This window comes from Natator depressus, chromosome 22, assembly GCF_965152275.1.
Source record: "Natator depressus isolate rNatDep1 chromosome 22, rNatDep2.hap1, whole genome shotgun sequence".
In the NCBI taxonomy this organism is placed as follows: Eukaryota; Metazoa; Chordata; order Testudines; family Cheloniidae; genus Natator; species Natator depressus.
Window position 1 is genome coordinate 13,875,389 of NC_134255.1, and position 20,439 is coordinate 13,895,827.

The 20,439-nt window shown below is 41.4% G+C and overlaps 1 protein-coding gene and 1 long non-coding RNA gene across 2 annotated transcripts; both read left to right on the plus strand.

The window, feature by feature from the left end:
• The first annotated feature begins 284 nt into the window (after nucleotides 1-284).
• LOC141976074 (uncharacterized) lies at nucleotides 285-7,218 on the plus strand. Its single transcript, XR_012636067.1, has 4 exons — nucleotides 285-454; nucleotides 1,112-1,269; nucleotides 5,278-5,416; nucleotides 7,123-7,218. It is a non-coding gene; the product is annotated as an uncharacterized LOC141976074 (long non-coding RNA).
• A 1,388-nt stretch (nucleotides 7,219-8,606) lies between these two features.
• On the plus strand, nucleotides 8,607-19,729 carry LOC141975866 (uncharacterized). Its single transcript, XM_074936532.1, has 8 exons — nucleotides 8,607-8,724; nucleotides 10,080-10,278; nucleotides 13,090-13,249; nucleotides 13,518-13,650; nucleotides 14,051-14,323; nucleotides 15,939-16,187; nucleotides 18,465-18,632; nucleotides 19,544-19,729. The coding sequence occupies exons 1-8, from the start codon at nucleotides 8,638-8,640 to the stop codon at nucleotides 19,727-19,729; spliced, it is 1,455 nt and encodes a 484-aa protein (XP_074792633.1). The 5' UTR covers nucleotides 8,607-8,637.
• The last annotated feature ends 710 nt before the right edge of the window (nucleotides 19,730-20,439 follow it).

Below are 20,439 nucleotides of genomic sequence, written 5' to 3' on the forward strand. Positions count from 1 at the left end.
ATCACATAATCAGAGAAGTTGGCCCAAAATAGCATAAGCATTCTGTGCCATATTAGGACTACAGTGGGATGAGAAACACATGCCAAATACCTGCTGTCTTTAGCAAATCTTTATACTCTGAGCTCAGCCAGGTCTCATTTGGATACTGTAGCCAAACTAACGAGATTCATTGTGCATTCATCAGCTGCTAAAAGTTAAACGGCTATTTCCATCAAGAAACAATTCCCATTCAGTTTAGCAGCACATATTGATATCTTCCTCTCTTCTTTTTCAAATGAATTAGGGATTATCAAATATCCTGGTACAGAGATGTGGATTCCTGCAGTGTTTGGAATGAAAATCCCAGATCCTGGTGGGTCAGATTTGATGGTGCCCATCCTAGGAGTAGAATGTGATTGGAACACTGGGCACCCAACCCCACTAGCAGGAACCATGGAAGATGCAGATGGAAAAGGTGGAGTAAGAAACCAGATCACACAACATAAAGTCATAGTGAGGCAGTGGCAGGACTGTCACCAATATCTGTGTTACTTTCAGAATCAGTAACGTGCAGTGACAGAGAAAAATTTAATGCATTCATACAAATTTGAATGCGAAATTCTGATTGGTGTGGTGTGGACCTGTACACAACAGTCAGCTTCAACTTAATGGTGAAAGAGAGTTAGGCCACTGCAGTGGCCTTTCACTTCTGGAATGTATTCTGCCTGCACATCCTTGTACTTCTTTAGTCCCAGTGGGTGATCTAAAAGGCCCCACTTTAGTCTCTGACTCAGGAGGGCTGGATATGACTCCTTGAATGGGCCAGAGGGGATAACTAGAGCTACAGCCCCAAGGGTTGGGGGCACTGCCCCCACAGTGCTCCCAATTCATGCCAGTTCATGAACAAGAGACATTTGCTTGGGACCTGAACTCAGCCATGTTCTTGGCAGCTCAGTGCTGCAGGGCTAGCTCAGAGGTTTGTTTTATCAAGGGGCTATTTAAGATCAAAGTCACTTCCTTTTGTGGTTTAATAAATGTCAATCACTGAACTGGATGCACAAAAATTAAATGGCTCACTCTCCTCGTCCTCTGAATTCTAAAAAATATATTTATTTATTTTGTCTTTCTGCAGGTCTTGTCCCTATCACAGTTGGTGCCAGAACCATAGATCCTGTTACAGGTGAGACTGGCCCAGTTATAGGTGCTCAAACCGATCCTTGGACAAACATTGTAATTCCTATTGTTCAGTCCCTAGGAGCTTTACCAAGAGGAACAGCAGACCCAGATCTGGTAATTAGAGCCCCAACAAATCAGAATTTCTTCCAGATATAACAATGTTTAGAAATTCCCTGCTTGTGCTTTCAAACTATGGGGAGACAATTCTGCTTGCTTCAGTATCCTAACTAAACAGACCACAGTTTTTTCTATTAGTGGATGTGTGAGTTTGTCACTACCAGAGTATATACAAATTTGTTTATTGTACTGTATTGTATGTACCTGAGTGAGCTCCCAGCACAGGGTATTGTTGGAACTGGAATTAGTATAGAAGGAAATCCAGCCATAACTGGAATTTAGGGGTTTTTAGACGTTTGTTACCTATTTACAAGGGATTTGGTTACCAAACATTTCTGAGAGTGGGTTTGGGATGGTTTTATGTGATTTGGGGGCACTGAGTGGCATTTGGGGGTGAGGGCAGATAGTTCTCTAAGGAGGGTATTGGAGGCCTCCTAGTTTTAGTATCTTCATTTTTGAATAGGTGTTATCAGGGTAGACAGACTTCTGTGACATCTTAAGGATCCATTCTGTGGCAGGTAGTATTAAGTTCTGGAGCAGGAAACTGTAAAGTCTGTTTCCCAGTTTATATTTTCCCACAGTTCAATAAAAGTTAATTTACATGTTTTATAACACTTGATACTTGAAAATGATCAGAAATAAATTAATTGTTGCTCCCACCTACCCTCCCAATATCCCACTGTTTTCCCTTCCTCTGCACTTTATTTTTCTCATTTCTTTGTCACCCCTCTTTCTCCATCTACTTTGTCACATCCCCTATTGAAATTCATACTACCTTCATTACAGCTTTAAAGCATAAACTTCTAAAGTGAAAGCTGTACACCTGCACAAACTTCCTATTGCAAAGTATTCATCTCTCTAATGACAGGTTTCAGAGTAACAGCCGTGTTAGTCTGTATTCGCAAAAAGAAAAGGAGTACTTGTGGCACCTTAGAGACTAACCAATTTATTTGAGCATAAGCTTTCGTGAGCTACAGCTCACTTCATCGGATGCATACTGTGGAAAGTTTAGAAGATCTTATTATATACACACAAAGCATGAAAAAATACCTCCTCCCACCCCACTCTCCTGCTGGTAATAGCTTATCTAAAGTGATCACTCTCCTTACAATGTGTATGATAATCAAGTTGGGCCATTTCAAACACAAATCCAGGTTTTCTCACCCCCCCCCACAAACTCACTCTCCTGCTGGTAATAGCTTATCCAAAGTGACCACTCTCCTTACATTGTGTATGATAATCAAGGTGGGCCATTTCCAGCACAAATCCAGGGTTTAACAAGAACGTCTGGGGCGGGGTGGGGGGTAGGAAAAAACAAGGGGAAATAGGCTACCTTGCATAATGACTAAGCCACTCCCAGTCTCTATTCCAGCCTAAGTTAATTGTATCCAATTTGCAAATGAATTCCAATTCAGCAGTTTCTCGCTGGAGTCTGGATTTGAAGTTTTTTTGTTGTAAAATAGCGACTTTCCCAGAAGTCACCTACTACAGGACAGGCCTAACAAAGAAAATAACAGAACGCCACTAGCCGTCACCTTCAGCCCCCAACTAAAACCCCTCCAACGCATTATTAAGGATCTACAACCTATCCTGAAGGATGACCCAACACTCTCACAAATCTTGGGAGACAGGCCAGTCCTTGCCGACAGACAGCCCCCCAACCTGAAGCAAATACTCACCAGCAACCACATACCACACAACAGAACCACTAACCCAGGAACCTATCTTTGCAACAAAGCCCGTTGCCACCTGTGCCCACATATCTATTCAGGGGACACCATCACAGGGCCTAATAACATCAGCCACACTATCAGAGGCTCGTTCACCTGCACATCCACCAATGTGATATATGCCATCATGTGCCAGCAATGCCCCTCTGCCATGTACATTGGTCAAACTGGACAGTCTCTACGTAAAAGAGTAAATGGACACAAATCAGATGTCAAGAATTATAACATTCATAAACCAGTTGGAGAACACTTCAATCTCTCTGGTCACGCGATTACAGACATGAAAGTCGCTATTTTACAACAAAAAAACTTCAAATCCAGACTCCAGCGAGAAACTGCTGAATTGGAATTCATTTGCAAATTGGATACAATTAATTTAGGCTTGAATAGAGACTGGGAGTGGCTTAGTCATTATGCAAGGTAGCCTATTTCCCTTTGTTTTTTCCTACCCCCACCCCCAAAGACGTTCTTGTTAAACCCTGGATTTGTGCTGGAAATGGCCCACCTTGATTATCATACACAATGTAAGAGAGTGGTCACTTTGGATAAGCTATTACCAGTAGAAGAGTGAGTTTGGGGGGGGGGTTGAGAAAACCTGGATTTGTGTTTGAAATGGCCCACCTTGATTATCATACACATTGTAAGGAGAGTGGTCACTTTAGATAAGCTATTACCAGCAGGAAAGTGAGTTTGTGTGGGGGGCGGGGGTGAGAAAACCTGGATTTGTGCTGGAAATGGCCCAACTTGATTATCATTCACATTGTAAGGAGAGTGATCACTTTAGATAAGCTATTACCAGCAGGAGAGTGGGGTGGGAGGAGGTATTTTTTCATGCTTTGTGTGTATATAATAAGATCTTCTAAACTTTCCACAGTATGCATCCGATGAAGGGAGCTGTAGCTCACGAAAGCTTATGCTCAAATAAATTGGTTAGTCTCTAAGGTGCCACAAGTACTCCTTTTCATCTCTCTAATGCAAAGTAAGTGCCGATACTGTCAGGCTGGAGAATTTGTAGAAATCATGGAACAATGGTTTCCTCACTGGCACAGAGAATCACACACGATACAGAGGTTTCTGACCTTCTTTCAGAACCCTGAAAACCTGAGCTGCTGCTTTTGGTGTTGTTTTTCAGCTGAGCATTCTGGAAAAGGAGATAAATTCAAGACAAATGTACTGGCACTGCCAAAGAGGAAAGGAAGAAGAGCTTCTTAAAGAGCTAAACTTTGTATTTCTTGATGTCCTTGATGCTATAAAGGAAGGAAAGGCACAGAAGGTGCAGTGGATCCTCTTTGTAACTGGCTTCAGCTAATTCTTCAGTGGATATTTTTTTCTCAAGTGCTTAAGGGAATCCACTGTGTGCCAAATTTTCAAGCTGATGTTTAGAAATATAGTTGCTTCTCTTTTTGACTCAACGAATATGCTTTGTGTGGGCTCATCTACATTTGAATTTTTCCATCAATATACCCTGGTGCTGTGCTAGTGCAAATTGTCAGTCCAAGTCATTTTTTACACCAATACATTATCTACACTTGGTGTTTTCACTGGTGCAGCTACATTAGTGTATTATACCTGTGCAAAAATCCCCAGTGTAGACAAGCCCACTCCTGCAGTCGCTATTGTTTTAGTAGCTGTTGCCTCTCAGTAACAATCTGAGTAGTAACAGATTGTAATCTGTTAACAGTAGTAATCTCCAGTAAAAACTCAGAATGGATGTTTTAAGGCTCACTGAAATCAATGGAAAGATTCCCAATAACTTCAGTGAGTTTTGGCTCAGTCAATCAAAATGCAATCAGAGAAAGAGAAAGGGACTGGGGAAAGGAAGAATAGACAGAGGGGGAATGAGATGACAGATGTTAGGACAGACAGTGCATGCTCTGTTAGCTAAGAGAGGAGGTTAGGAGGAAAAGAAAGTATAGATAAAAGCCTTATTCTTTCATAGAATCATAGAATCATAGAATATCAGGGTTGGAAGGGACCCCAGAAGGTCATCTAGTCCAACCCCCTGCTCGAAGCAGGACCAATTCCCAGTTAAATCATCCCAGCCAGGGCTTTGTCAAGCCTGACCTTAAAAACCTCTAAGGAAGGAGATTCTTTCTAACTATGTATTCACAACATGGCCATCACAGTTATTCCTGTTATCTGTAGCTTTGTAAAAAACTTTTTGGAACAGGTAGGATTTTTAGGCTTCTCTGTCACAGAAGATAACATCAGTGATAATGGGAACATCTGGTGAGGCTGTAATTTTATTTCATATTTTCTGTCCTGCTTCTTACAGATAAGGCACGAGGATAAATTAAAAGACATTGAGGAAACCTGTCACTTCCTTGAGGAATCCTCTCTTCAGGAAGCTCAAAGAAGAACTGCCAGGGATCTGAGCAGCCTATTGGGCTCTGAACTACCTTTGTTATCTAAAGGTAGGAAGCAGAGGCTTTCACGTGAAGAAAGTGAGGCCCTTTTGTACACACTGTGTGAAAATCACCCCTGTGCAGAGGGCTGGAGCAAGGCTCCAGCTCAAAATAGAGCTGAAATGGGACTGAAGTGATGGATATGTTGGGCCCTTACTGAACTGAGTGAGGTTTTTTTTGTTGGTCCTCTCTCAATACCAAAAGAAAGGGGAAGGGCCAATGAGAAATCAAGATCGTGAGACTGACAGTCCCCAGGGCCAATGGGGAGAGGCCAGCACTCCAGGTCAGCCCGATGGACAGGTCAGGCAGGCCCGTGAGGGAGTCTGAGGCCTGGGGTCCCGTCCTCCGTGTGAGGGATGCTGAGAGCAGAGCTAAGGGGAGAGGGGGCCGGAGAAGGCCCAGTGGAGCTGGAGGCAGAGCTGGGGAACTGGAGCGGGACGGTGAGCCGGGGCTGGGCGACAGCGGGGAGCTGTGGGGCCAGAGCTGGGGGGGGTGGACGCCGGCCGTGCAGCCAGTCACCCCAGAGCCGGGGGCGGTGAGCAGCTGGGGCGGGCGAGGGAGATCCTGGGCAGCCGGCCCCGCGCCGGGAGGCAAGATGTTCCGCAGGCCGGACTCGGAGGGGGTCGTCGCCCCGAAGCGGGAGGGGCGATGCTGGGGGGAAAGTCCCTGTCACCTAGCGCCTGAGGGCATGTGGCCACTGCCGGAGAAGGTGTCTGACCCGTGGTATCACCGCAGCACAGCCAGGGCCTGGTGGGGAGGCCTGGGATGTGCGAGGAACAGACGGTGAGCTTCCTAGAGACGGCTGTTGGCCGTTCCCCCGTGCCTGGTTTCCTCGAACCTTTCCCATTCCTCTCCCTTATTTTTCATACCAGTCTTTGCTGTTTAATCAATTGTATTTAGTTTGAACTGAACGTCGGGCTCACTGGGCTGAGGAAGTGGCCGGTGTGGAGCGAGCACCCCGGAGTGGGGACACCCTTGCCCCTGTCCTAAGTGACCACGACGAGACTGAGGGTTTTGTCTCCCAGAATCCTGGGCCCTGCCTTATCGGGGTTATGAGGACTCTGCCGCTTGGGAGAGTGAAAAGGGAGTCCTCAAGGGCAGGCAGGCATCTGGGTAAAGGGCTCTGGAGCGAGGACTCAGATCCTTTCACTATCCGATTCCACCGGGGTAGTGTAGAAGCCAGGAAAGTTCCCCACAATAGCAGGACCATTCTCCCGCTTACACGTAGACTTTGTGCTGACGGTCTGGTGATTTTTCACTCATCTTGAGACATCTCACTGCAGACCTGAACAGTGTCTCTTCAGTTCTGTTGGAATCTCAAAATCCCATGCAAAATCCTGCCAATTGCCCCAGAAATCCCACACTGTTCTGCAATGGCTCTGTATGTCAGACTCATTGAGGTTGGGGGTTTTTTTGTTTTGTTTTTTCTTCTGCACTGTGATTGGTAGAACTCACACTCTGAATAAATCTATAGTAAGTTCTCGTGGGTGTCCTAAAAGTTGAAAGAGGAAATAGCGGGTGAACAGACTTGACAGATAAATCATTTTTGTGCAGCATGCCACAGAATCAACAGAATCAGAAATTGAAAATTCCTGTTAGGGCATTTAATCCATGCCCTTCATCTGTCTCAGAAATTCAGTGGCTTCCCCTATATAACCACTCATTGAGACTCAGTTTCCAAGCTGAGAGTAATTGCTAACATTCTGTACCTACAGCCGAGAGAGATGAAAAAGAGCAAGAAGTACGAGTCATACTGGTGATCAGGAAGGCACTGGAAGAAATGGTTCAATTTATTAAAAAGATGCAGCTGGAGGAAGGCCTATTACAAAGGCAGATGAAGGAGAAAGCATGGCAAAGGAGCAAGAACTTTAACACAGAGACAGCACCCAGATTCAAGCCCAGAAAGGTGAGGTCACAGGTTGAGGTAAATATCACTAACCTTATTCTACAGGAAACTATGGTTTCCCTTTGAAGCACATTTTAAAATATGAAACTATGATTAAGCCAGTTTTAACTCCCAAAGAACCTTCCATCTCATATAGGACCTTCTCCTCCCTTATCCACAGACCAGGCTGAAGAAGAAAGTGAGCAGAATGATATTAAACAAAAGTCAGTCACCCTATACAGCTACTGCTCAGATAATCAATTTTAAACTTGTACAGAAAAATATAGCATGATGCTGTTACCAGTTCTTATCCTTTGAGATAGAAAATCCAGTTTGATTGTGAAACAGTGCTAGTTAGGAGTCAAACTGGCCAGACTGAAATTAGGAGTTAGAAAGAGGAATTGTCAAATGCGATGTTTTGTGTTATGTTTCTGACTGGTACAGAACCTCTTCATGTTAGCAGTTTAAAAAAACATGAAACCTGTTACATGGCATTATAGATATTAGAGTTGGAAAAGACCAATTAGATCATGAAAGATCATCTCCTGGGGACTGATTCTCAAAAGCTTTCCCAGTCATATGTTACATGTATGTAGAGATGAAGCTTCAACCACTATCCATAGCCCAGTCAAGTGACTAGTTAAATAAATAGGACTCTTTTTTTCTTTTTATTGACTTGTGACTTAGCCAGGATGGGTAGGGATGGTGTCCCTAACCTCTGTTTGCGTGAAGCTGGGAATGAACGACAGAGAATGGATCACTTGATGATTACCTGTTCATTCCCTCTGGGGCATCTGGCAATGGCCACTGTTGGAAGACAGGATACTGGGCTAGATGGACCTTTGGTCTGACCCAGTATGGCCATTCTTGTGTGTGTGTGTTGCTCAGGCCTTCATCCAACACGTATCAGATTTCATTGTGTGGAAGCTTTTCCTTTTAATTTTACTCCGTTACTCCGACTTATTCTGTCCAAAACAAACCTCCTTGATGTTTACACCTTTCAAATTCTTACAGGCTTTTACCAATGTCCCATGTCACTGCTTGGCCCAGCTGCCATATTTATTTATTTCAGTTTTTCTCTTAAATTAGTCCCTTGAGGCCCCTTAATCATTTTTGTTACTATTCCCTGAACTCTGCACTTGTCTGGATAGCTTTGGTGATGAGATGACCAGAACTGAGTGCATTATCCTCGATAGAGTCACACAAGCTTTATAGATAAAGTTCTATTTTAATCATAAGAAAAATGCAATCCTTAATTTAGGCAGCTTGCTTGCTCATTTGCTAATATTTCATATCATTTTTTTAGGTCATACTACATCATGTTGCTGAATTTCAGGAACATATAATGAAACAACAGGTCAGTGTGGAGTCTGCATACAGCAGACTAGAGTATCTCAGGGACTTGTTGGACATCCAGGCTCTGCAGGCAAAGGTACTGACTTCACCTGAAGATTTGAGATAATGTTATGTATTACTCAATTTTTCCAGCAACAACAGGCTGTTGGTATGTTCTTAGAGTAAAATCTTAGCATGGAATCAGACACCCAGAAAAAGAAATCACCCTATTTGAGAGTTGCAAGAATTAGTTTAAAAATTATTTTATCATGGACTTTGAAACTTGTACACTAAATAAAAATTCAATTAAAAAATGTAATATTTTGGCAGCAGTGTTAGACTGATGTGCACAATGTCAGTTTGGATGTACATTTATAACAGGTGAACATCCTCCTCCTAAAGGTACTCCCATAAAGCGTGACAGTGCCTGCTAGGAACCCAGGAGGTGGGATGGTCCCAGAGCCCTGGCTCCATACCGAGCCCAGATGTTTACACTGCAGTTTTATAGCCCTGCAACCCAAGCCTCGCAAGCCTGAGTCAGTTGACATGGGCCAGCTGCAGGTGTTTTATTGCAAGTCTAGACGTACCCTGCGTGACTTAGAAACACAAATCCAAATGACTTTAAATGGAACTTGTGCTCCTAAATCACAAAGGTGCTTTTGAAAATCCCACCCTTGGTATCTATGTTTTAATTAAGGGCTGTGTCCAGAAAAATTTAGATCCTGAACCAAACCCTGTTGACATCAGTTGAAGTCTTTTGACTGATTTCAGGGGGTTTAGTTCAGGCTCTCTGTCCTTTTGAGTGACCAGTTTACATAGTCTATCTATTTTAGGCTACTTCAGTTAAAAAAATGATCACTGGAGTTATCAGGGTGGTCATGTCTGAACACCTCCCCTCTTCTCTTCCCCTTACTTCAAAATGCCTTATGCTGTTTGGTCTCCTGAAGTTCCCCTTCCCCTTACATCTCAGCTTCTTTTCACTCCCCATGAGTCTGTCATATATATCTATAGCTGAACTCCAGCTTATTACTCTAAATGAAATAAGGTTATTATACTGCAGTGTTGGAGAGGGAGAGTTTGACCATGTATATGGCACTTGCAAATGCATCCCACATAAACTGGGGACATTAAACACATGAAATGAAATTTAATTTTTTTGTCCTAAAACCCTTTACACTAGCTTCAGGAACGTGGACAGTTTAAAGAGATGGGAGCTGTGGGCCCATTACCACCCCACCAGACACACATTAGGAGCCCCCAAAGCTTTTAAACTGTTTGTGATTAGGCAAGCTTGTAGCTCAGTGCACACCTCCTAGTCCTGTTATAAAATGATTTGCATGTACAAGGATTGTGTGGAAATATTAAGAGTGACAGGCTGCATTTCCAGTGGTATTAATGACTCACATGCGAACAGCAAGTGTGTTTGTCATTGTCTGATCTGTGCTATTTCAGGCTCTTCTCTCTGGGACATCACAATGCTTTGAAAACTACCAAGGGACCAGATTTTACGGTATTGCTGGTGTCCCCCACGGCACATGGGCAGTCATCCATCGAAAACTGATTCCATTGTTAAAGTCTCTGATTCAGACACTGGAGGAAAACAAAAGGCGTGATAGGTCACTTGAGACACTGATTCTTCAATCAAGTAAAGGTACAGACAATAATTTCATTTTATTCCAACTCAGAAACTGTTGCCAGAGTGAATAAGTTCTGATGTGCTACAAACTGAAGCTCCAATCTGCAGCAGGAAGTTAAGCATGTGCTTAATTTTATAATTTTGAGGAGTCCCATGAGTCAAAGGTTCTGCTCAGATGTGTAAAATGAAGCATTTGTGTCAACTATTTCCAGGATCAGAGCCTGTCTTTTCAACCGTAAAAATTTATAAAAGTTTGTAAAATTCAGATAATCTTTTATTAGACTATTCAAAAATTGAAGTGCATTGTGTGTACATTCTCTCTCGCAATCCCCCATCCTTCTGGAAGTTTCCAGAAGCAAAAGGTCAGTTTTCATCAGAATGATGTTCTTTCCATAGGCCAGACAGTCAGAATCAAAACACCGTCAGTTAAAATTCAAAGGAAAAAATAAGGTCTAAATCTTAGAGATTTTCAGTCTCTACTGATAAAGGAAGGTGAAACTGCAGATTTCTGAGGAGAATAATGTATATGCTGAAAATTCATCATTATGTACAGTAGATTGTATTAACTTCTGGGGGATAGCAGTTTCCTCTTCCACATTTTTGCAAGAGAACAAGATTAGGAGCATGGTGACAGACAGAGTACTTGATTTCTTGCATCTTTACTCAGGCCTGAGGATTGGTTTAGTTACTGGACTATACAAGATCTTTTAAATCAGTGGGAGTTAGATGACTAAATACCTTTGAGGGTCTGGTCCTCTTTCCCTAACTAGAAGGTTTCAATCCTGGGAAATCTTGAAAGATGTAATCTTTGTGCATCTGTCTCCATTCCACCTCTGTTCATTCTGTGGTATAACTAGAGGCTGCTGCAGAATGTAGGCCCTACCCTCAGCTTGGCAGTAAAAAGCCTTGTGCAACCACAGAAATCAATGGCAAAGCTTTTACTTTCCCTCATGTGAGCATTCAAACTGTAAATTGTGATGTAACCAGACTTGTAGTTACATAAAAGTTCTAATTGCTGTTTACTGACAAACAGAGCTGAAATATACAAGCTGTCAAAATGTTGGATACATTTCAGGATGCAAACATTTAGTCAATATAGAATATGTCTCTCTGCAAACCGAGGGAGAAAAACATAGTGGAATTTCCAAAGCAATTTAATAACTGTTTCTTTCCTCTATTTTATTATTCCCCTTTCTCATAATTCAACTTCCTTTCCAGTCTCTCAATATGAATGATCAAATTAAAATGTAAAGATTTTTTCCTCTTTTTTTTAGATCTGTAACAAGTATATTTTCTTCTTAATTCCTATCAGCCACAATCTCTGCTAAGATCATTAACTGTAAGGTTGGGATTTGAATGATTAGTTTTTCAAAGGTCTTCTCTTCCGTGTAATATCTTCAGGATAATCAGATCTAGTGCTGTGTCATTCTTTTACTGGAAAGGTATAGCTGTTTTATGAATACTGAAGTAACTAGTAATGAATTACTGATTAAGGACCTTATATGTGCTTAAATCCTATTGAAGTCAATAGGAGAGAAACATGTTCATAGGAATGCGGTTGCTCACAGGCTTAAATTTAAGCATGTACTTAAGTAATTTGGTGAATCAGGGCCTAAATGATGGCAGCTACAGCATCTAGTTCCTTTCACTCTCTATCACTCATCAATTTCTTTGGAACACACTGAAAATTTCAGTTAAAACGTGGAAGCAGCCAAAAAAGCCTTAAGATTTGTCAGCACTTTTGAAAGAATTGGTGATTATATACATATCAAGACTGGACTAAAATAATTAATACAAGAAGAATCAAATGGCCATTCCTCTTCTTTCTTGAGCCAGCATTGATTCCCATTTCTGTAGCGATAGTTGAGCTAACATTGCTTGACTATTTCCAGCATGGATGAGAAAACTGTCACATAATGTTTGCAAGGTAAGAAGAGGAGGGATCAACTTGCATAGAGTGCTAAGAATTGCCAAGAAAGAGCGTCAGAATAGATAAGCATGGACTCACAAATTCCATTCCCTTATAATAACCTAGTGTGTTATCTTGCAACATCTATCTCACAATTGTCGTCATCATTAAGGCAAATTCCAAAGAGATGTAGCATCTTTGCAGATCAAGCACCATAGTCATATAGTGAACATCGAGCCAGACCATCCTAAAGGACTTAGCTAGAGATCGATCCAGGTGGTACTCGATCTGCATCTATCACATCAGCTACCTCTTTATTCATCTGTCTGTAGCTCAACATCACTTGACTGGTGCCCTTCCAGTTCTTCTTCATATGCAATTAATCATTCATGATTGTGTCACCTTCACTACAATGGAAATTAGATTGAATGAGCCTTATATCAAATGTTGGGACCAGGGCTCGCTAGTACATGCTGTTGAAGCTTATTTATATGCAATTAGATAAAGGCAAGTGTTCCAAACAAGATTTGCTTTCCTGATTGAAAAAGTAATAAAGGCTTCAGGAACTTTTACATCCAGGTTTGTGAACCTTGCAGGATTTAGTGACAGGTATATAGTACATTTTCTCTTGCTACAAAGTTACTTGTATTCTGTAAAATGACTTGTTTACAAATGTTTCTTCTGAGTGGTAAAACTAGAATGAGCAGATAACCAGATAAGTGAACAAATCTAGATAGGTTATCTTCTGTCCCAGACTGTTACTGGATTAGGACAGAGTACTGCAGAGTGACAGATATTAATATTTTCAAAATATTTAGTAGAAAGAATTGTGAAAGGGAGCTTGAATGTGCTGAAAAGAGCCCGGAATTCAGGAATAAATGTAAAGGTCCTTTACTTCTTTTTGGTTTTTCCTGAAGGATACTCCTCAAGAAGCACCTTAAAGGCATCTACAGCTCAGTCTGAGGCATTCAGGACTGCAGAAAGCCAGGAAATTGCTCCAACTGCCACACTGTCACCTGTGCTGCCCTCTTTTTTCTTACCAGGGGGATCCCATGTACAGCAAGAAATTCTGACAAGGTGAGAAATACTAATTCTTCTTTTTTAAATCCTCCTGATGGTTTTAATTGGTGAAGGGTATTATTTGTGTTTCGTCCTGAAGTGTTATGTGGTGATGCTGTTTGAACTTGAACAGTCACTGCAATCCATCCTATTGGTAGACGACACTTGTCCCCCATATAGAATGTGTATCAGCTTGCAAAGTGCTTTAGGATCCTTCGTGATAAAGGCTGCATATAAATGTTGATAATTTCTTGTCGTGCTTAATTTATTTCTGGTGTTTTGGCAGGTTATTTTTAGAAAAGCATGCCAGTGAATTGGTGCATTTAGAGCTGTCCTTAATGACGGAAGAAATAAACATGATCTGCTACTTTTATGAATCAGCCAAAGATAAGGAAAAGGAAGAATGTAAAGAAAATCGGGTGAGACTGGTGCTTAGTAAGCTCGAAGTTTTCATTCAGAGTATGAGAAATGAGAGTTTTCTTATTTCCTTTCTGAGTGGCTTTCATTTTTTTCACATCACATGACAGAGGTAGAATATCTCCCATAGCACATGGGAACCTGAAGCTCTGGCCATTTCAATGCAAAACATGGAGGCCAATGTTTTTAAAAATTGAGGCTCTAAAATTAGGCTTCTATATCTATAGATAGACATCTACTTAAGTGGCCTGATTTTCAATATGAGCCCCTGGGTGCTGAACTTCAGGCCCTTTTTTTTATATGGAGTTAATGTATGGCGCATATATTTAAAAATCTTGGCTAGAGTTTAATTGATTATTTTCATTTATGTGGTCTTAAGCTGAAGCAGAAGTATCTCTGTAGTTTCAGGGAATGAAGAGCCATAAAGAAATGGATGTGGCCAGCGACTGGGACAAATTTCTGAAGGAGTTAGCTGAATGCCACCAGTGTGCTGAACAAGCTCTCTATCAGAAGCATTGGAAAGAAGTAAAGCAGTCAGGGCTCAGCTGGGATCTAGTAACACCCAAAGACCACTTACGTTCTCTAGATGAAATTCTACATCATTTATCACTGCTTGGTGCTGATTTGCAAATCACAGATTCCCACATCAAATACGATGTCACTAAAAAACAAGATGTGAGTTCAAGGGTCTTATTTACATAGCTGTAAGTAAGCTGTCACTTTACTAGTTTGTTCTTTTCTCTGTAAAAAAGCAGGTTCTGGTCTTGACTGCATGTGTCAGAAAAAAATGATTTGAATTCTCAGCCTTTAGTTTTGCCAAACAGTAATTTTATTTCTGATCCAAAAATTAACCCCGTCACAGACAACAATTTGTGGAAAGTATTTGATGTATTGGTGGTACAGTGAGGTAAATCCATCCTCAAGAGAATCTGGTTGTGGAATGAACTTCTATGTTTTTTACATTGAAAGCTCTCAGCATCTTAGTCTCTTTTACTCAACAGGAAACACAGTATTTGGAAGCAGAGCTAGCTACAGACTCAGCAACTCAAATATTACAAGCTTCAGCAGTCAAAATAGTAAAGCTAGAAGTTATGAAACAAGTGTGTCTCTATAGAGTATTGGATCTCTATAATGAACTTCAGGTATATCCCGTTGATTATTCCTCCACTTCACTATCCTCACATGAGAAGTTAATGCCAATTTGCTAAGGTCTGCACGATACCTTGAGAATATAAAGTGCTACATGAACATGCTAAGGCTCATTCAAATTCAGACCTTTTCCAGTCAGAGTTCGAAAATATAAAGGAGACTTGAATCGGCTAGAATTCAGCTACAAAAGGATAAAGCTCGCTGCACCTCACAGCCACATTGTTGGCACAAGCTAAGCACAACAGGTGCCATTTTCAAAGTTACAAATAGGACTTAAGTACCCAGCTCTCTGCTGTTCACTGGGAGCTTGGTGCCTAATTGCCATTTGTGCCTTTAAAAGTTTTCCCCAACTTCCCAGATCTCTCCACACAGATTTTCCTCAGTATGCTTCCTGTCTCTGGTTCATATCTGCACCCGAGACAATCACATCTTGTTGCCAGTTGCCAGTTAGAGGCAGCAGGAGTTTCCTGGGAGAATTCTAAGACAGTTACTTGGTGATAAAAGTGATAGTATTTTTATTCATTATAATGTAATTGTATTACAGTAGTACCTTGTGTCCCCATAGTGCTACCCACCATGTATACACAAAGTAAAAAATAGTCCTTGTCTTGGAGAGTTTATGTGAAATAAACAAGACAGAAAAGAGAGACAGGAAGTATCTATCCCCATTTTACAGATGGAAAACGGTGGCACTGAGAAATTAAGTGACCCACACATAGTCTTTAGCAGAACTCAGTTCTAACCCAGATAATCCTGATTCCCATGCCTTAACCACAAAACCATCTTCCCTCCTTCTAAAGCCAGGCATGTCTGGGGCGTGATTTGCCAGGCATGTGCAAAGTTTGAGCTACTCCCCGCCTCCTTTTGTAGTGCCATTTATATCTATGCTTGTTCCATATTTAGGAGTTCATCTACCCACTGTGCATGCTTACTGTGCACACATAAATTCACAAAACATATTCTGCACCCTGATCCTCTTCAATCAGAAAGCGTGGGATAGAATGTGCATGTCCACAGAGGGGGGTTGCAGTATAATGTACTCTGCCTCATGAGTTACACAACTCAATGCTGGAAACAAAATCTCGAATGTAGCAGCCAAATAACATTTATTTTTCCATATCACTATGTTTTCTCTCTTAAGAGACAGACCTGTCCAGAAGGTGTGTTAAGGATTCTGAACACTTTACACTATAGAGCTACAGGAGAATCTGTGGCCCAAGAGGTGGCCCAGATTACTGAGAAGCAGCAAGTGGAGAGAGCTGCGGCTTTTCTCCAGAAGCACCACAAAGAAGGGGACTTACTTATTGGTGTAAAGGAAGAGTCAGAGACTGAATTGAGGAATATGCAGACACAGTTCAGACTGGAGCTTCAAACCCAGACAGAAGAAAAGGTACAATTGCTATTGTGTTAATCTCTCTGTTAATCTCTCTCTGTTTATGCTGCTTTAAAATAATGGGAAAGCACATGTATCTGACCATTGTATCAAATGTAACGTTGTCTGTGGTTTGCAAACATTTGATTCATGTATTATCCACACAAAAAAATGGTAACAAGGATTATCCAGCTCCATCAGGTTTCTATATTTAGTAAGAGTGAATTCTGCAGGGCTTTTAACTGTATAGATTCCCTTGTCCTTCAGTACAGTTAATTAATTTTTTTCTGTGACTGCTATGTTCAAACTTTTGCCAGCAGAATTTGAATACTTCAGAGCACTCAGTAATTTACAGGGAACCTAGTCTTAAAGAGTTTGCAATGTTTTCTTCCTAGGTGCAAGCCAAGGAAATGCAAGTGATCCAGGAGGCTGAAAGACAGGAGTTACCAAATCATATTAAGCATGTGGCATATTTTATCCTATCTCAGAGGCACTTGCGGCAAACAGTAATAGTGCTGCAAGACAGCTGCAGATTCCAAAAGGCAGACTTTTGGACACAGACTGAAGAAAGAAACCTGTGCGAGCTTGTCATAGATGTAAAGCCCTTTTTTGTTGTTATATTGCATGTGTTTATGTTTTAGGCGTTGTATGATTTTTTTCAAGGATTGTTTCCTTTCATAGAAATGTGCGGCTCCAGATTACGGGATATCATATAATCATTTCTGTAACAATTTACACATGCCAAACTGTACCTGAAATCTTCTGAAAAGTAGTATGGTTCACTGTGTATGATGTGGTTTGGGACTCAAGATATCTCCGGTCTGTTCTCAGCTCTAACGTGCTTTGTGCCCATGAGCAAGTCACTTTGGGCCAGAGTTTCAAGTGTGGCTTCTAATTCTGGGTACCCAATTTGAGATGCCTAAGAGGTAACATTTTCAAAAGTGATTTGAGAGCCTAAATCCCATAGAAATGAAATGTGATGTAGGCTCCAAAGTGCCTAAATCACTTTTGAAAGTGGGACGTAGGCTCCTAAATCATGTGGGCACTTTTGAAAATTTTACCCCTAGTTGTTGTTATTTATATCTGGCAAACCCAACAGTGTGCAAGTGTTTCCAAACATAAGGGAATACATGATCCCTATCCCACTAAGTTCACAGCCTAAACAAAGAAACAGAGGATGCGGGAAGGGGCACAACATATATACAGTTATGTTAACAAATATATAGATGATGTGTAAACTAGTCTCAGATTACTCATTAAGCTCGTCATTGGCATCAACAAACTTCCCAAGATGTATTGGAAACTGTGTGAAAAATAACAAGCTATCATTTTAAGTGTGAGGGATTTTTTTATCCTAACAGCAGGATAGGGAGTTTTAAGGGAAGCCTTGTGATCTGGATTGTCTGAATCAGCTTGTAGACAAATAGCCTAGAATAAGATGGGGTGAGCTGTGCCTCTCTGTTTAAGGGAGTAGCCTGCTTTATCTCTCTCTGGTTTTGGGTCTTGTATGTTGTTCTGAATTCTAAGAAATAAAGTAGTGTTACGTTGCCACCTTCCAGCATGAGGGTTTGTTCGTATCTAATTTTTCTGTGTGTAAGCTGTGAACATCACACTTCTCATAGGCACTATGGCAGCTGGGGGGTCATCAGGAGAGACCTGAATGTGGAGGAGGTTGTAGCCTCTCAGGTAAACTTAGGAAAGTTCTAATTTTGAGAAGTGCTGAGCGATCACAGCTGTTGTCTTTACCTGGAGTTGTGCATGCTAAGCACTTCTGAAAACTAGCCCCTAAGGCTGGGACTGTCAAATGAGTCTCAATGGGAGTTAAGCTCCTACCTCCTTTATTTTTATTTAATAATTTATTTATGTGTAGATTTACGTCAGGCTCCTTTGAAAATCCCAGCCTAGGTTTCTAAGGTTGACACCCAAAAATGGAGGTATCCACAATTAGAAACCACTTATGCAAATGCAGGCCTCCACCTCAGTTAGCCCATCTATGAAATTGAGACAATAATGCTTTCTCACCTTTGTTAAACATTTAGAGATCTATGGACAGAAGGTGCCATATAAGTGGTAAGTATTATTATCTGATTCCTATTGTGCTAGATAGAATTTTGGAAGATCCTGCAGTTCATATATCTTTCTGTAAGTTCTCAGTGAGCTGGTTTCTAGAAACTAAAATGACCAATGAAAGGAGCAGGGTATTTTACTTATGTTCCATGTTATGGGTGCTGTGGAATATTTGAGGTAATGGTGGGTGGCTGTATCCATGTAACACATGGGCCTTTTGTGTTTCAGGGGTCATTGGTTGATGATGATATGAAGGACATCATACATCTATTGAAAGATAACATAGAATACAAGCTTTCAGGGCTGGAGCTGAAACAAGCTGCCAGATTATTACAACTGAGAGAGAAACAGTTTTTGGAAATAACCCAATGCCTGAAAGACCACTCTTTGGACAAGGTAAAATTGAAAATAAATTATCTAATGATAACCAAAATATCCACTCTCAAGTTCTGTTTGCTTCTATTTTTCTTAATAGCCCATGCAAAGTTCTTAGTGACATCTTGGCACTTAACAATAGAGTGCACGCGATAATTTGAAATGAGCACAATTGTTTGTGCACATCTGGTTTTGTACAGCTTTATATTGAGCCGTGGCTCTGTTTAAAACTTTCAACTTGTGAGAACAACAATCTAAATGGATCAGTATCAATTTTGTTGCACTGGGCTTCAAATAACCAAAACTGTTGAGAGGCTTATGTTCAGTTTTAGAGTCAGGAACGGGTGGTCAGAGCTCCTAGGTTCTAGACCCAGTGTTGCCACTGAGTTCCTGCGTGGTCTCTTGCAAGTCACTTCATCTGTCTGTGCCTCTTCTTCTTAGCACATGCGCAGCGTGCTTCAAGTGGCACGTGACCAGGATTCATCACCGAATTTGGTCCAGTGGTTGGATCATTAGCTTCCCTGACCCGGGCCAGGTACTGACAGGGAGCACAACATGAACACTGATCCATACCCCGCCTCTCTGTGCCTCCTTTAATGTATCTGTAGAATGGCATTATAATATCTTGCAGAAATATTATAGAGACAAGGTAGATGAAGTGAATCTTTCATTGGACCAACTTATAAAAAAATATTACCTCAGCCATCTTGTCTCTCTAATATCCTGGGTCCAACCAGGCTACAACAACACTGCAGACAACTTACAGGGATATTGTAAGTCTGCATTAATTTATTTTAACAGAGCACATTGAGATCCCTAGATGAAAGAAGCTAAGCAATTATCTTTGTTACTGTTATATAATAACAACATTCTTTCTGTGAATAAAATTCCTGTTTTTCTCTTTTTTGCCTTTCTGTATGTATACTCTGCAGCCTGTGGATGAAGCTGACTTCACAGCCAGTGATCTACAGGAATTCAGAAAGCAGAAAATAAGGGGGCTGAAAGAACAGCTCAAAATCTTCATGGGCGATAAAAGAACTAAGGAGAATACTTCAAGCAATCTTGATCCACTACAGGTAGAAAAACAGCAAATTCTGTATCTTTTCAAACTGAATTGATTGCACCACATGCATGTTCAGGAGTGTAATGATACCTAAGCAACAACTGCAGCCTATATAATGGAGGTTATACTGTATACTATGTCGTTGTTTTTATATGTCCCCTTTGGGCTTAATTCAGTCTGATCATTTGGTAACAGAGACTTCAAGCTTGTGATGCTGAAGTTCAGATACTTGTGGCAAGCCCTCAACTGCTCAGGCTACAGTGGGTCATGATGATGCTTACTGCCTCCTTTCTTCCATACCCCCACTTACTGCTCTGGGAAGTGAGCCATGCTTATAATAACTAGCTGCATATCTACCCTCAAAATAGGACTTCAGTGGTGCATGTGCCTTGTCCTGGCCATATACACAGGTCTGACTTCTACCACTAGAGAACAGAGACATTGACATGTGGGAAGAAAAGTTCGGGCCTTGCTGCTCCCTGGCGCCTCATTCTCCCTTGAAGGGAAACACACGGGTTTTCTGTCATTGGTTGTCCCATCTCTAGTAACAACCATTCTCACTCTAACTAGTGCTGCTTCACACTTGCTCACTCCCTGCCTTTTATTGGCCCTGCTTGTATATAGTGCTTCTAAGTTCTGCCCCATAGCCTAAAACATTAGGGAAAGGGCGGGCCTCCTACACAATCAACCTGTGTAGAGGCCACACTTTTTGGAAACTGGCTCAGAAACAAAGGGCCAAGCCAGATGTGTTTGAATAGAGCTCTA

Bases quoted from the DNA above. Each gene is read 5' to 3' on its own strand.
- LOC141975866 (XM_074936532.1), top strand. From the start codon at position 8,638: ATGAAACAACAGGTCAGTGTGGAGTCTGCATACAGCAGACTAGAGTAT. The intron at 8,725-10,079 runs GTACTGACTTCA...GTGCTATTTCAG, and splicing joins TCCAGGCTCTGCAGGCAAAG to GCTCTTCTCTCTGGGACATC. The intron at 13,651-14,050 runs GTGAGACTGGTG...GTATCTCTGTAG, and splicing joins AAGAATGTAAAGAAAATCGG to TTTCAGGGAATGAAGAGCCA.